General features: G+C 42.4%; 1 protein-coding gene across 1 annotated transcript in view; it reads right to left on the bottom strand.

The window, feature by feature from the left end:
- Positions 1-385: 385 nt before the first annotated feature.
- The window catches only part of Faa (fumarylacetoacetase), a 114,736-nt gene continuing 100,327 nt past the window's right edge, over positions 386-14,794 (bottom strand). The window contains exon 8 of the mRNA XM_067147136.2: positions 386-622. Within this exon, the coding sequence (XP_067003237.1) occupies positions 546-622 (77 nt within the window). The 3' untranslated portion in view covers positions 386-545. The remainder of the gene's footprint in view (positions 623-14,794) is intronic.

The following is a 14,794-nucleotide window of genomic DNA, read 5'->3' as shown; positions in this document are numbered from 1 at the left end:
ATTTCATTAATTCCTCTGATGAGGTTGACGTCAGGAAGGGCATCCGGTCATAGAAACTCCCTACGAAGATTCATCTCACTTCACACACTACTTCACAGAGAAATAGGAGAAGGGGAACGTAGGCTACATTAAACTATTAGTTGGAGAGCAAGCAGTATTTTGACAACTATCAACGACTCTCTCTGATTGGATTTCTTGGTTAATTGTTTGTAGAATTTAAGGAAAAGAGTGGAACGTTATTGGTAAGGAATGAGTGTGGGTTAAACACGTGTGATTTGAAAATCTGTAATAAAATGGACTTATATCCTTTTAATTTAATTTGTAAAATGTTGGTAGCAGTTTTTGATCTGATCAGTCGAAGGCACTAGTGGAGAAACTGAGGGAATAAAATGCAAATTTCTTTATTTCATAACATTCTGACAATTACATGTAGATACAAAAATATGTTCTGTACAACTCTGTTTATACAAGAATGGAGTCTGAACCACAAAGATGGAACTTCAACAAGTTGGTGGAGGGGAGTAGAGGATCAGAGCAATCTGTCCTCACACAGGTAAGGCAGGCAACAGTCTCCCCGAACATTTACCGAAGCCAACACGGTATCCTTCACCTTGACAGTAACCTGAAAAACGAAAAACAGGATTATTACTTTCTTAAAACGGGGAAATGATGTTTGTACTTCCAGACATCGTGACACCTATACCATATCGCTAGTAACTCTTGCAAATTCTTATTTCCCAGTTTCTAACAAAAGGTAAATTACACTATTAGCTAAGAACCAGAGAGGACCAGTAGCCGCGATTAGGGAGGGGTGCGAGGGGTGGGGGGGGGGCAGTTGCCACCCCCCACTTTGTGGATAAAATAGTACATTTTAATTCCATTTTAGCCAGCTGAAACTAGGAATTAAAAAAGCAATTTGTACAATCCTTATTTCTTATCAGCTGATTCTTTCCTTTATTTTCTTTAATTATTAAGAAAATTATGGGCCTCCGTGGCTCAGGCGGGAGCGCGCCGGCTTCTCACCGCTGGGTTCCGTGGTTCAAATCCCGGTCACTCCATGTGAGATTTGTGCTGGGCAAAGCGGATGCGGACAGGTTTTTCTGCGGGTACTCCGGTTTTTCCTGTCATATTTCATTCCAGCAACACTCTCCAGTATTATTTCATTACATCTGTCATTCATTAATCATTGCCCCAGAGGAGTACGACAGGCTTCGGCAGCCGGCACAATTCCTATCCTCGCCGCTAGAAGGGGGCTTCATTCATTCCATTCCTGATCCGGTCGAATGACTGGAAACAGGCTGTGGATTTTCATTAACAAAATTAGCGGATATATGCACAAAATGTCGTTCGTCCCGGATAACCGATTTGTATAGCGCCACAGCAAGTATTGGAGACTGCGTGTGCTGTGAGGAAGGGTAGCAGGGTATATTTTTTTGCCAAGGTCATGATGATTCACCCGCTTGCCGCGCGCAATTATCAGTCTGCAAGCCTCTTTAGTGTCTGTTAGTTTCTTAGTGTGTGGTCGAATACTAAATTATTTTAATTGGATAGTCACGCCGTACTTCGCTCAGAGAGCATCAAAAAACTTACCACTTTGTAGCTTTTTATTTTTCAGTACTGAAAGCATATCCCCCCCCCCTCCCCCATCAGCAATGTCTCGCAAACCCGGGTAATGTTTGTTGTCTGTATTTTGTTTTGCCCCCGAACTAAAATTTCCCATCGCCGCTGCGGGAGAAGACAGAGGCGATTAAGGCTCTTCACTTTCTTGACTTTCGGTACATGAGGCGAGGGTTGACTGGTAGGCCTACACCCAATTGCAAAATATCTTTTGATGAAATGAATCCCTCTGGTAATATTTCTGTAAGACTGGCTGAATGAGCTAACATCAGTAGCAGCGCTAAGAAGCTCGGGGCCCCCTCGCAATAATTGAAAATGAGCCCTTCGTTTCCTGATACGGAAAGTTACAAGTTTATTTCGTAGTTCAGAGTTGTACATTATTACAATGAACAGCAACGACGATAATAATAATAATAATAATAATAATAATAATAATAATAATAATAATAATAATAATAATAATAATAATAATAATAATAATTGTACGGGCTGGTACACCTCTACGCTGCACATTTGAATTTTCCGCCTTAAAGTACTTCTCTACAGGAGAAACAGTGAACTTAAAACTGGACCTACTTAAATTTTTCCTCTGAAGATGTCACTGTGTGAATTTCGACTTGCTTTTGTTTACTATTTATCAAGAAGTGTGGACATTCTCTCATAGATGTCTCTACTAAAAAACTATAATCAGGCACCCTGGTGCGAAGTGAAGGAACTTTCTTGAAGAAATTTTGTACTCATAAGTTTTTGTCCTTACTAAATTTCGTTCTTTCATTTGTGGGTTGGAAATATTAATCATTCCTTCCGCCAGTTTTGAACTTAGCCAATCCAGAATTTCTGTAATTAATTTTTGACCAATCGTGTCTTTCTTCTTCGATTTTGTGTATAACTGTGTACTGTAGCCAATGAAAGCCTGTGGGTGTGTCTTAATTATTCATGAAAGGTCTCGAATCTTCCTCGAGGGTATAAAAACTGCTGATTTTCTTGTCTCTCGGCCACTTCATCAACATCTAACTTAGTGTATGCACGGATAGCAGGAGGCGGGAAGCGCCTCTTTCTTCAGGCAGCAGTTCTTCAGTAAGGTAATGGCCGCTTAATATCTTGATTTCTTGCTAGCTCAGCAGTTTAACCCGCGGGGAAGGTCCGAAACCTTTACCATGTAACCCATCTCTATAAACATATAAATTTCTTCCAGTTTATGTAAAAACTGCATATATCTGTAACTGTAAATCGGGGATAGAGAGTGCTTTACCCTCTCGAGCTCCCCTTCATTTTGTCTTGAGGTGACTACGTTGTGGTAACTGATTTTCTACTCTTCCTTAATGTGTTAAATTTAGTCATTATACGAGTCACCTCCATAGTTTGGGAATAGCCCCTGTTTCATCGGCCTAGTGCCTCTTAGGTTTTAAGAAGTTTCATGTAGGAGTGCAAATTCACGCCTCCATTCATTTTGCATTTTGGGCCATTTACTTAACCTGTTATTTTTCTACTAAGGCCCAGTAGGCTGGATACAAGATACCCCCGTTTCATTTTGTGTAATTTGTGCCTTGATGGCAATTTAGTGTAAAGCCTGGTATTGCCTTTAATAGGCTTGGGAAACTGAGAGCGGGTCAGCTCTTTTAAGTATTGGAAATGTGCCTCCAGGAGGCTTGACATTGCTAGGTGGGAGCAAGTGCTCTATGTTATTAGGGGATTTCTGCCCTTTGGTAAATATGTGTTTGTGAACTGAGAGCTCAGAAATTGTAAAACTTGGGGGCTTGAAGCCCAGATTGTTAAATTGTCTCTAGATCTTGGCTTTTCCTGGTCTTGTACCTGAGTGTCGGTTATTTGTGACTTGTTGTTGTGTTACATTTTGAAATTCTATGTGAAAATTGTTAAGTTTTGCTATTTTCGAAAATATAACCTTTAATGAAATTTTAATTCATATCTCGGCTTTGTAGTTAGACCCATTCACCCCGGCACCTTCTTTCACCTCTGCTGTTCCACAGAAACCTCGGAATAATAATAATAATAATAATAATAATAATAATAATAATGTTACACAATTTAGTTTTCAAATCCGAAAGAAGTTGAAATGATACACTTATATGGTACGGACACACACACACACACACACACACACACACACACACACACACAAGAAATGCATATGTCAATTATAGTAACCAAAACACGCTGTCACGATATTAAGAAATAATCTCGTTCCTAGGACCAAATAACTTACTACTATTTACAACTCAAGCGTCCATCGTAGGCCTACTTAGCTGCACTGACTGCCGAGAGTTATTCTTCTTTTTTTTTGCTATTGGCTCTACGTCGCACCGACACAGATAGGTCTTAGGGCGACGATGACACAGGAAAGGGCTAGGACTGGGAAGGAAGCGGCCGTGGCCTTAATTAAGGTACAGCCCCAGCATTTGCCTGGTGTGAAAATGGGAAACCACGGAAAACCATCTTCAGGGCTGCCGACAGTGGGGTTCGAACCCACTATCTCTCAAATACAGGATACTGGCCGTACTTAAACGACTGCAGCTATCGAGCTCGGTGCCGAGAATTATAAACAGGCTCGAAACTTCAGTATTTAGAGTTTAGATAAGGAGGATGTCTTTGTTATCGCATCTTCGCTGACTACTGGGTTCTCAGAACTCGCTGATTACTTCAAAAGCCTTGTTGATTGTTGTGAGTGGCAGCAAGGAATGGTTATTATTGGAACAGGTTGGGAAGCCCACATTCTTTCAGAAATAACTACCGTACTCCTATTGACGAAAGAAGCGCTGCACTACAACGGCCTAAGTTTGGAATAACCCTCTGTAATGCAAATAATACTATGTTGTGTGCTGTAGCTTTATCAATATGTAAAATCACTCTTCAGCTACTGAGTTAAGAAACAGTCATGGGCTCCTCACAAGCCATGAGGGGTCTGCGGGGTGTGCGGGGTCCTTATCGCCGCCACTGACCAATATCCACCTGGAAGGTAAAGGACGAGACAAAAGCATTTACCACAGTTGAGAACTGAACGTTGGTCATCCAACTCTTAAGTCATTACATTAGAGGTCCGGCTCGTTGGCTGAACGGTCAGCGTACTGGCCTTCGGTTCAGACGGCCCCGGGTTCGATTCCCGGCCGGGTCGGGGTTTTTAACCTTAATTGGTTAATTCCAGTGGCACGGGGGCTGGGTGTATGTGTTGTCTTCATCATCATTTCATCCTCGTCATGACGCTCAGATCGCCTAAGGGAGTCAAATAGAAAGACCTGCACCTGGCGAGCCGAACCCGTTCTGGGATATCCCGGCACTAAAAGCCATACGACATTTCATTTCATTTCATTAGAGAATTGCACTTCAGTTGTAAAAGCAAAGTCATCTCTGTACAGGCCATGAAGGCCCTTGGAGGGGTGGAAGGTCCGTACTAAAATATGAATGTGGCGATAGAAATACATTCACTGAGTGATGGAAAACGATAAACGTTTAAGATTCTGACGCTTAAGATGGTTTTATTCGATTTAAGCTCCCTTTCGCCGGTCCCTGGAACTGTCCAGTAAGCTTCTATGATAAATTTCTCGCTTAATTAGGAACTTGCCATTCTTTTCTGGACTTCAGCTACAAGCTAGACTATAGGCCTATACAATTTCAAATATTTCTTTCTTAATCCGTTTACGCTCCAGGGTTGGCTTTTTCCTCGGACTCAGCGAGGGATCACCTCTGCCGCCTCAAGGGTAGTGCCCTGGAGCGTGAGACTTTGTGCGTCGGGGGGTAAAACTGTGGGAAGGAGGACCAGTACCTCGTCCAGGCGGCTTTACCTGCTATGCTGAACAGGAGCCTTGGGAACATTGGAAAGGATAGACACGGAAGAGGGAAGGAAGCGGCCGTAGCCTTAAGTTACGTACCATCCTGGCATGTGCCTGGAGGAGAACTGGTGAACAACGGAAAACCACTTCGAGGATAGCCGAGGAGAGAATCGAACTCCCCTCTACTCAGTTGACCTCCCGAGGCTGAGTGGACCCAGTACACTGACCCTTCAGCCCAGGAGCCACGTAGCTATCAGCTGGCATCCGGGACATAGTGGTTTCGAACCCCACTGTCGGAGCCCTGAAAATAGCTTTCCGTGGTTTCCCATTTTCACACCAGTAAAATGCTGGGCCTGTACGTTAATTAAAGCTACGATCGCTTCCTTTCCACTCCTAGCCCTTTGCTGTCTCACCGTCACCACAAGACATATCTTGTGTCGGTGTGACGTATGGGAAATCGAAAAAAACCTAGAAGTGTTTAAAATCTTGTTGTCATTATTGCGCTCAATATATACATATTTTGGAAATTACACCTGTGTTATAGATTGTAATTAGATATTTATCTTGTTTGTTTATTTTGAAATGTTAGTGGTAGTGACACTTATGCATACGGTTCATAGAGTAATGGGAGATAACGTTCGAAATAAATATTTTCGGACTTCCGAATGACATCAGACAAGATTCTTCATTTCTGTGTACTCTTATTGTACACTTCCCTTTGGTAATAAACTAACAAATACATCACAGACTGAGTGACTTAACACAAAGAGATACTTGTACCTGTGTGTAGTAGGCCTCCATCCGATTATTTAAATAATCGAATGTGTTTCACATATCATTCAGTTGTATCGCATAGAATATCCGGATGCGTCATGAATCAATTTTTCGGTTTAAGTGTGTCGCATGGATGGTCGATTGAAATTAGCGAATAGATAACACTCATGAAAAATAGAAATACTCTTTTTTCCAAACGCATCTCTAAATGTTGAAACTAAATGAGTGAATTAACTGTCGTAATAACATCACTTTTCATTCCATTATTTAGAAAGCATTCACTATCAATTGTCTCATTAATTCGAATGCAGTTCCGAATGAATAATCGAAAAAATGATCGGATGGAAAAATATTCAATATTCGATTGCCTCATTCATTCCTAATGAATAATCGAATGGGAAATATAATCGAATAAAGCGAAATAATCGAACAAAGAGAAATAATCGAATAAGCTATTATTTTGTATTCAATTATCCCATCCTTACGTAGGCCTATGTGTAACTTCTCTTTACTTGGATATCTCATGTATGTAATATGTTATGTAAAGATTACCATGAAGAAACATGGGCTTGTCCCTACACGAAAAAGGACAATTAATTTCTAAGACAGGGCGAGTTGGCCGTGCGGTTAGGAGTGCGCAGCTGTGAGCTCGCATCCGGGAGATAGTGGGTTCGAATCCCACTGTCGGCAGCCCTGAAGATGGTTTTCCGTGGTTTCCCATTTTCACACCAGGCAAATGCTGGGGCTGTACCTTAGTTAAGGCCACGGCCGCTTCCTTCCCATTCCCTGTCCCATCGTCGCCATAAGACCTATCTGTGTCAGTGCGACGTAAAGCAAATAGCAAATAGAAAAAGAAAATCTAAGAATTAATGGTCATCTGAACACGATACTAATCCATCTGGACTACAGCACAACCACGGTTGATCCTCTTTAGTGCAACAGTTGTTCATATTTCTGTACTATTCCAATGCTATTTGTTCAGTTCCTCGCGTATCTGACAGCAAGGGTATTTATGTCTTACAGATAAGGAACTACAGTACCTTGCGAGCTCTGCGTAATCAGCATTTCTCAGTGTTTTAATTCGGTGAGCTCCTTGACTGGTTCCTCCCGCATCGTGCACACTTGCTAAACTCTATATAGGAACCTACTACGGGCTCTCCTGCCATAGCCCGACCGCCCCAAGGCTAAAGAGAAAACATCGTGCTTGCTAAACAGCTGCCAGAGTCTGACAGCCTTTGCCATATCTTTGAAAATAATAAAGCAAAATAATAAAGATAACGTTGTATAACTGAATAGCACACCAGCATAAGTTCGGCTTCGCTACATTTGTCGATCTCTTTATGCAATCAGTTACAGAGTGAAATTATGTTAAGTGTTTTTGAAAAGGCAGCGGGGCGGCGCCCAAAAGTCCTTCGTGCACGAACCGCCACTGTAATTGATCTGCTAATAACATGCAGCATAATTAGAATCAGCATTAAATTTTTATGCAACTAACCCCGCTATGTGATTAAAGACGAAATCCATGTAATATAATACAATTATAAGCAAGCTTACGTTGAGTGTATAGTGGGTTATTAATGATCGTCTCCCTCAAGCATTTTCACTTGATATCACTGCACACTTCTTTTACGTTGTTTATATGGTAGCTGTTTGCCAGCAGTTCCTATTCCCCTCCCCCCTCTTCCTTAAAAAACAGAATCTTTGAAGGTCCGCCGCTGTGGTGTAGTGGTTAGAGTGATTAGCTTCCTTCCCCGAAGGCCCGGGTTCGATTCCCGGCTCTGCCACATTTGAAAAATGGTACGAGGACTGGAACGAGGTCCACTCGGCCTCGGGAGGTCAATTGAGTAGAAGTGGGTTCGATTCCTACCTCAGCCATCCTCGGAGTGGTTTTCTGCGGTTCCCACTTCTTCTCCAGACAAATGCCGGGATGGTACATAAGGTAAGGTCACGGCCGCTTCTTTCCCTCTTCCTTATCTATCCCTTCCAATCTACCCATCTCCTCCACAAGGCCCCTGTTCACCATACCTTGGCGAGGTACTGGTCATTCTCCCCAGTTGTATTCCCGACCCAAAGTTTCACGCTGCAGGACACTGCCCTGGAGGCGGTAGAGGTGAGATAGCTCGCTGAGTCCGAGGGATAAACCAACCCTGGAGGGTAAACGGATTAAGAAAGAGAAAGAAAGTAGCTTTGAAGTAGCTTCGATCCCAGTTTATTTTTCGAAATCCTACGCACACAGCAGTCGAAGTTATTCTGCAATCCGACAGCGTTAACTAGCGCTTCCACTAGGACCGGTAGGATAGGAAACTGACCCATTCACACGCTCCGTTATGAGAAGCCGGCCTCCATGTGTTCCTCACATGAGTGAGAGATATAACGCAAATGATTATGATTATACATGGGAGATAAGGGGTGTCCTTTTCGGTGTTCGTGGGGCATCTTTTCTGTAGACCAGGATGATTCTGAATCAACTGGGCAGGAACAATCATTTGTATAACAACAGATGAGGTTCTCTTGTTTTTTTACAATTTGCTTTACGTCGCACCGTCATAGATAGGTCTTTTTTTTTTTTTGCTAGGGGCTTTACGTCGCACTGACACAGATAGGTCTTATGGCGACGATGGTATAGGAAAGGCCTAGGAGTTGGAAGGAAGCAGCGAAGCGGCCGTGGCCTTAATTAAGGTACAGCCCCAGCATTTGCCTGGTGTGAAAATGGGAAACCACGGAAAACCATCTTCAGGGCCACCAATAGTGGGATTCGAACCTACTATCTCCCGGATGCAAGCTCACAGCCGCGCGCCTCTACGCGCACGGCCAATTCGCCCGGTGCAGATAGGTCTTATGAAGACGATGGGATAGGGGAAGGGAGGGATAAGGAAGGGGTTTGAACCCACTATCTCCCGAATGCAAGCACTCCCGCTCGGTAGATGACTTCTTTATGCGTCATACATTGTGATAAACATTGTTCCATAAACTATACACTGCATTTTACTTCGTCATTCTGGACCTCCATGGTTACCTTACACCGGATGTCTCGCCTAGGTGGAGTCAGCCCGAACGAAGACTGCTCATCAGGCACGTCTTGCGGCGTCCAGTGTCAACGAGAAACGTCGTTTAGGTTCTCACTGAAAATTAAATCTTGTCAATGGCGGTTCGTGACATTTTACTCTGGCAGGGCTGTGCCGCCATCTCTTTCCCCTCCCCCAATCGGTCGAGTTTTCACTGACCAGCACCACGATACTTTTAGATAAATAATAATAATAATAATAATAATAATAATAATAATAATAATAATAATAATAATAATAATAATAATAATAATAATAATAATAATAATAATAATAATAATAATACGATGACACTGGCTGAATAGAAATCTGCTAGCACTACAACATTAATTAACTACACTACAATGGAATTTATGCACACACATTAACAGGCTAACAGCTAATGCAATCCCGACTATTATGACACTGCACTGTTCCACTGATCACAATCACAAGTGATAATAAAAACATTCACGAAAACAAATAAGCAGTGCACTCCCGAATATTCCCTCTCCTTGCTCAAATTTCAAAGCATGACAACGTATTTAACAATTTGACCACCCTAGAAATAGTGCCGTCACGTTATAGTTACATTTTGATCTTTATTTTAGTTTCTTTATAGAACTGAATCGTTTAAATAGTCATTATAATAGAACTCATTGTTTTGTAAAATGTTTTGGATTTAATCTCTAACAATAATTAATATAAGACGTGGGGGGGGGGGGGGGAAGCCTAGGTACATTATAAAATGGTTGGCGATAATGCTGAGGGCTCCACTGTTCAGCGCTTACCCCCGCCTGCACTCTTCTTACCCCCGACAAGCCGTTGTCCTTCCAGGCTCCTCCTGCACCCCGCACACTTTTTAACTCTTGGGACCTACTGAAGGCTCTGCCGGACAGACCATACACCCGCCTGCACTCTTCCTTCCCCTGACAAGCCAACATCGTCCTTCCAGGCTCCTCTCGCACTCCGCGGGGCTCTGCTGGCACGGTCCGAGTGCCTCACGGCTAAAGAGAAAACATCGTGCTTGCTAGACGGGAGCCACGGTCTGAAAGCCTTTGTCATTTTCTTGAAAATAGAAGAGCAAAATGTTTACAGCCGAAATCAAAGATAACGTTGTAGAACTGAATATCACACCACAGAAGTTCGACTTCACTACATTTGCCCATCTCTTTATGTAATCAATTACAGAGTGAAATAACGTTAAATGTTTTTGAACAGGCGGCGGGGCGGCGCCCAAAAGCCCTTCATGCACGAACCGCCACTGATATGTTGTTTGAGAAGTAATTTTATGAGCCTGATCAATAGAGCTTCATATTTCTTAAAGTTCTACATGCTTAAGCGACCATCTTTTGTACCTTCTATGAGCCCGATCAATAGAGCTTCATATTTCTTAAAGTTCTACATGCTTCAGCGACCATCTTTTGTACCTTCTAATAGACGGTTATTACTTGTCCTAACAGTGTTCAAAATACACTAATAGATAAATCACCAGTGCCAATATATTGCAGTCTCTATTTCAGAAGGTATGGGTTACTGGAGAAATGCTGACAGACTGGGGATGTGGGTTGTTGTTGCTCCCCCTGTGGGTGGGGTTGTAGAATAACACCTACGGTATCCCCTTCCTGTTGTAAGAGGCGACTAAAAGGGGCCCCAGGTGCTCTCAACTTGTGAGCGTGGGTTGGCGACCACGGGGCCCTCAGCTGAGTCCTGGCATTGCTTCCACTTACTTGTGCCAGGCTTCTCACCTTCATCTATCCTATCCGACCTCCTTTGGTCAACTCTTGTTCTTTTCCGACCCCGACGGTATTAGAGCACTCGAGGCCTAGGGAGTCTTTCATTTTCACGCCCTTCATGGCCCTCGACTTCTTTTGGCCGATACCTTCATTTGTTGAAGTGTCGGATCCCTTTCACTTTTTCTCTCTGATTAGTGTTATAGAGGATGGTTGCTTAGTTGTACTTCCTCTTTAAACAATAATCACCACCACCTGTGGGTTGTTGGTGAAGTTACCAAAAAAGGGGGATACGTCAAATTGTAACAACTGGAGGGTCATTACGCTTCTCTCAATCCCTAGCAAAGTCTTCAGGATTCTGCTGAACAGAATTAAAGACTATGCCAACTTGAGGCTCCGACGAGAATAAGCAGCTTTCGTCCGAATCGCTCGTGCATCGATCAAATAAACACCTTGAGGATAATTCTGGAGCAGTGTGCCGAATGGTCGTCTCGCCTCTACGCAGTATTCGTTGACTTTGAGAAAGTTTTTGACTCGATCAAGAGAGAAACCATGTGGAAGGAAGTGAAGTGTTACGGAGTGCCAGCACAAATTGTAGATCTCGTTCAAGACACGTACCATGATTACACATGTAGAGTCATTTAGTTATTAATTAATTTATTAATGTCCTTTTGTACATGGCGGGGCTCAGGCTATGAAGCCTGTTATTATGCCAAACAATATACTTATGCACCTACATAAACATAATATATTGAACATTATAACTACATGGAATTAAAAATAAGTTTATTACAGTATAATTTAAAGTTAACGTGAAATGTAATTTGAATGAAATGTAAAGCATCATAAAAATCATTTTAACATTTTAAAATTAATTTATAATATTTACTATTATTAAAACTATATCTCGAAAAATATAATGTTTCTAACCTTACATTGACATTTTATTCATTTAACTTCATAATCTAACATTTAAGGGTGCTTATAAGAGTAAATTAATCTGAGTGTAGGTAAAATTTCCAGCACATTCTTCTGAATAGCTTTAGGTTGATTATGTCTCTAATTTCAGCCGGGAGAGAATTCCAGGAACGTATGGTCCCCGGTACAAATGACTTGTTATACATAATACTGTGATGAGTGGGGATGTTCAGCAGGGATCGTACTGATGACCTTGAGGGTGTTCTACCTGAAGGAGAGAGGTAGTTGAAATCTATTCTCAGGTAATCTGGTTTACCTGTTCGCAGTATTTTGCGCGGAAGAGATTTTCATGGGAGCCTTATATCTGAGTCTATATCGGTACGTTCAGATGTTCATCAAGGATGTATCCTATTGCCAACTATGTTCTTGGTTGTGACTGATGCGGTAATGTGGAACATGACTCGAAATATGAAACGTGATATTCAATGGGCATTAGTCAATAGGCTGTACGGCTCCATGGCTGGCCTTTGGTCACAGGGATCCTTGGTTCGATTCCCGACAGGGTCGTGAATTTTAACCATAATTGGTTAATTCCGCTGACACTGGGGCTGGGCGTACGTGTCGTCTTCATTATCATTTCATCCTCATCACCACGCGCAGGTCGTCCATGGGTGTCAAATCAAAATACTTGCATCTGGCGAGCCGAACTTGTCCTCGGACACTCCCGGCACTAAAAGCCATACGCCATTTCATTTCAGTCAGTAGGCTGGAAGATCTGGAATTTACTAACGATTTGTGTCTCCTGTCTGAGGCACATGAGGAAATGCAAGCAAAGCTCGAAGATTTGGTAGAGGAAGGGAAAAATGTGGGACTAATGCTCAACTCAAAGAAGACCAAGGCCCTAACGATTAACACCAACAAATTAGACCCATTTGTCTCTAATGGTGAACCTATCGAAGATGTGGATAGCTTCACTTACTTGGGCAGTGTAGTTGCCAAAGATGGGGGGAGCTGCACAATATGTCTCGGAGTGCATTCAAAAAACAAATGGTGCCTTTATTCGGCTCTATCCGGTGTGGATGAACAACAGAATAGCTATCAGGACCAAACTCTGCATCTTCCGAAGTAATGTCAAGTCTGTTCTGTCATATGGGTCCGAGTCTTGGAAAGTGACTGGAGTAATTACATCCAAGTTGCAGACCTTTATTAACCGCTGTTTGCAAAGGATATGAAAATGGATCGGGTATACACTGAGGAAGGGGTGCGAAGCAACTGAGATAGGCACTGAACCGGAGCCCGCGGGGTAAAAGGAAGAGAGGGAGACCCAAGCAAACGTGGCGAAGATCTGTTCACATGGAAGCGATGGAAGAAGGCAAGACCTGGAGTGAGGTAAAGAGGCTGGCTGTCAACAGGACCAGATGGAGATGCTTTGTTGATGCCTAATGTTCCACGTGGAACAACAGGAATTAAGAGAACAGATAAACGGAAACCCCACTATCGGCAGCCCTGAAGATGGTTTTCCGTGGTTAATTAAGGCCACAGTCGTTTCCTTCCCACTCCTATCCCATCGTCGCCATAAGACCTATCGGTGTCGGTGCGACGTAAAGCACATTGTAAAATCCTTAAATGCGCAATTTATTATTGTTTTCAAATATGATGGTTGTTAATTTCATAATAATGCATTATTATCAGAAAAATATTTTAAACAATATTTGCACCGTCACTGCATTATCCTACATAGGAGGCTTGCAGTGGTGTCTCAACGGCGCACTAGCGCCAGTGACGAACCCACTGCTGCACTGGGGCGAAACGCTGGTAATTTCACGATTGAAAAAGCCTTAAGAGCCTGAATGTTTTAAATATTTTGTTATTTATTTGGATTAGTCAAAATATTAAGAGTTTTGAATGTTTTACATACCGGTATACGCAAAATCACTTCTGCCGTATAAAACTGAGAGTTCATGCCTTAGTTCAATTTGGTTAATAGGAAATAATCTAGCAGCAGTTTCAAATTCCTATACCTCGGAAATAAACTAGGCTGGAAGAGTTTGGCAACAAACAGATGGTCACTGAACAAAAAACGGTCTTCTATCCCAGATAAAATAACATCGCATACCTCTATCCCTGCAATCTTTCTATTATCTTTAAACCGTGTGCGTTTCTGACTTGAGCCTGCTGGATTTCCATTGGTGGTGTCTGTGCCATTAAGCCAGTGATGGTCGTAATCGAGAGAGTTTCTGACTCGTTGCACCGATAACTTTTGCTTTTTTGAGCTTTTATACTATCAACTTCGCGGTGCTGAAGCTCGTTGAACAGAAAGTCACAGTGAGGCATAACTTTAGAGAATAGCTCTAGCCAGAATAGAAAATTGGGATCCTTCAGTAGATTCCCTAGGCCTACGGCTTTTCTCACTGTCGAATAGTTATTATTGTCATCGGCGATCTTCTCGAGACACTCCGATATTTCATTTCTGTACATAAAAACCGTACTTACACATCGTGCCTTGAAGTTCCACCTTGTGGCAGCATTTCTTGTGATGCGTTTTTTTAACCACTTTCTTCCAAAACAGCAGTTCGTTTCGCAGATTTTGAGAATAATAATGAAAACCCTTCTAAATTACTGAAAAAGATCCTGACCTGCTTATTCTGAGTAGCACATCGTTCAATAATTAAATTTAATTGATGCGCGTAGCAGTGCACAAAATGAGCGTTTTTGTAAACGACCTTGAACGCCAGTCTGCCTTCCACTCATTACTGAATGGCCGTCGTACGTCTGAGCAATGACTTTGTCCGGAGTTTGGTCTAACTTCAGTTTTTCCAACTCCTGGAATACTGCGGAGGTAATGCCTTCTGCTGAATGATGATCAGGCAACACAAAACTTATGAACCTTTCATTTATTTTGCTATCCAGCTCGTACCGTACA

Source organism: Anabrus simplex, chromosome 5, assembly GCF_040414725.1.
Source record: "Anabrus simplex isolate iqAnaSimp1 chromosome 5, ASM4041472v1, whole genome shotgun sequence".
NCBI lineage: Eukaryota > Metazoa > Arthropoda > Insecta > Orthoptera > Tettigoniidae > Anabrus > Anabrus simplex.
This window is presented reverse-complemented; position numbering and strand designations above follow the sequence as displayed.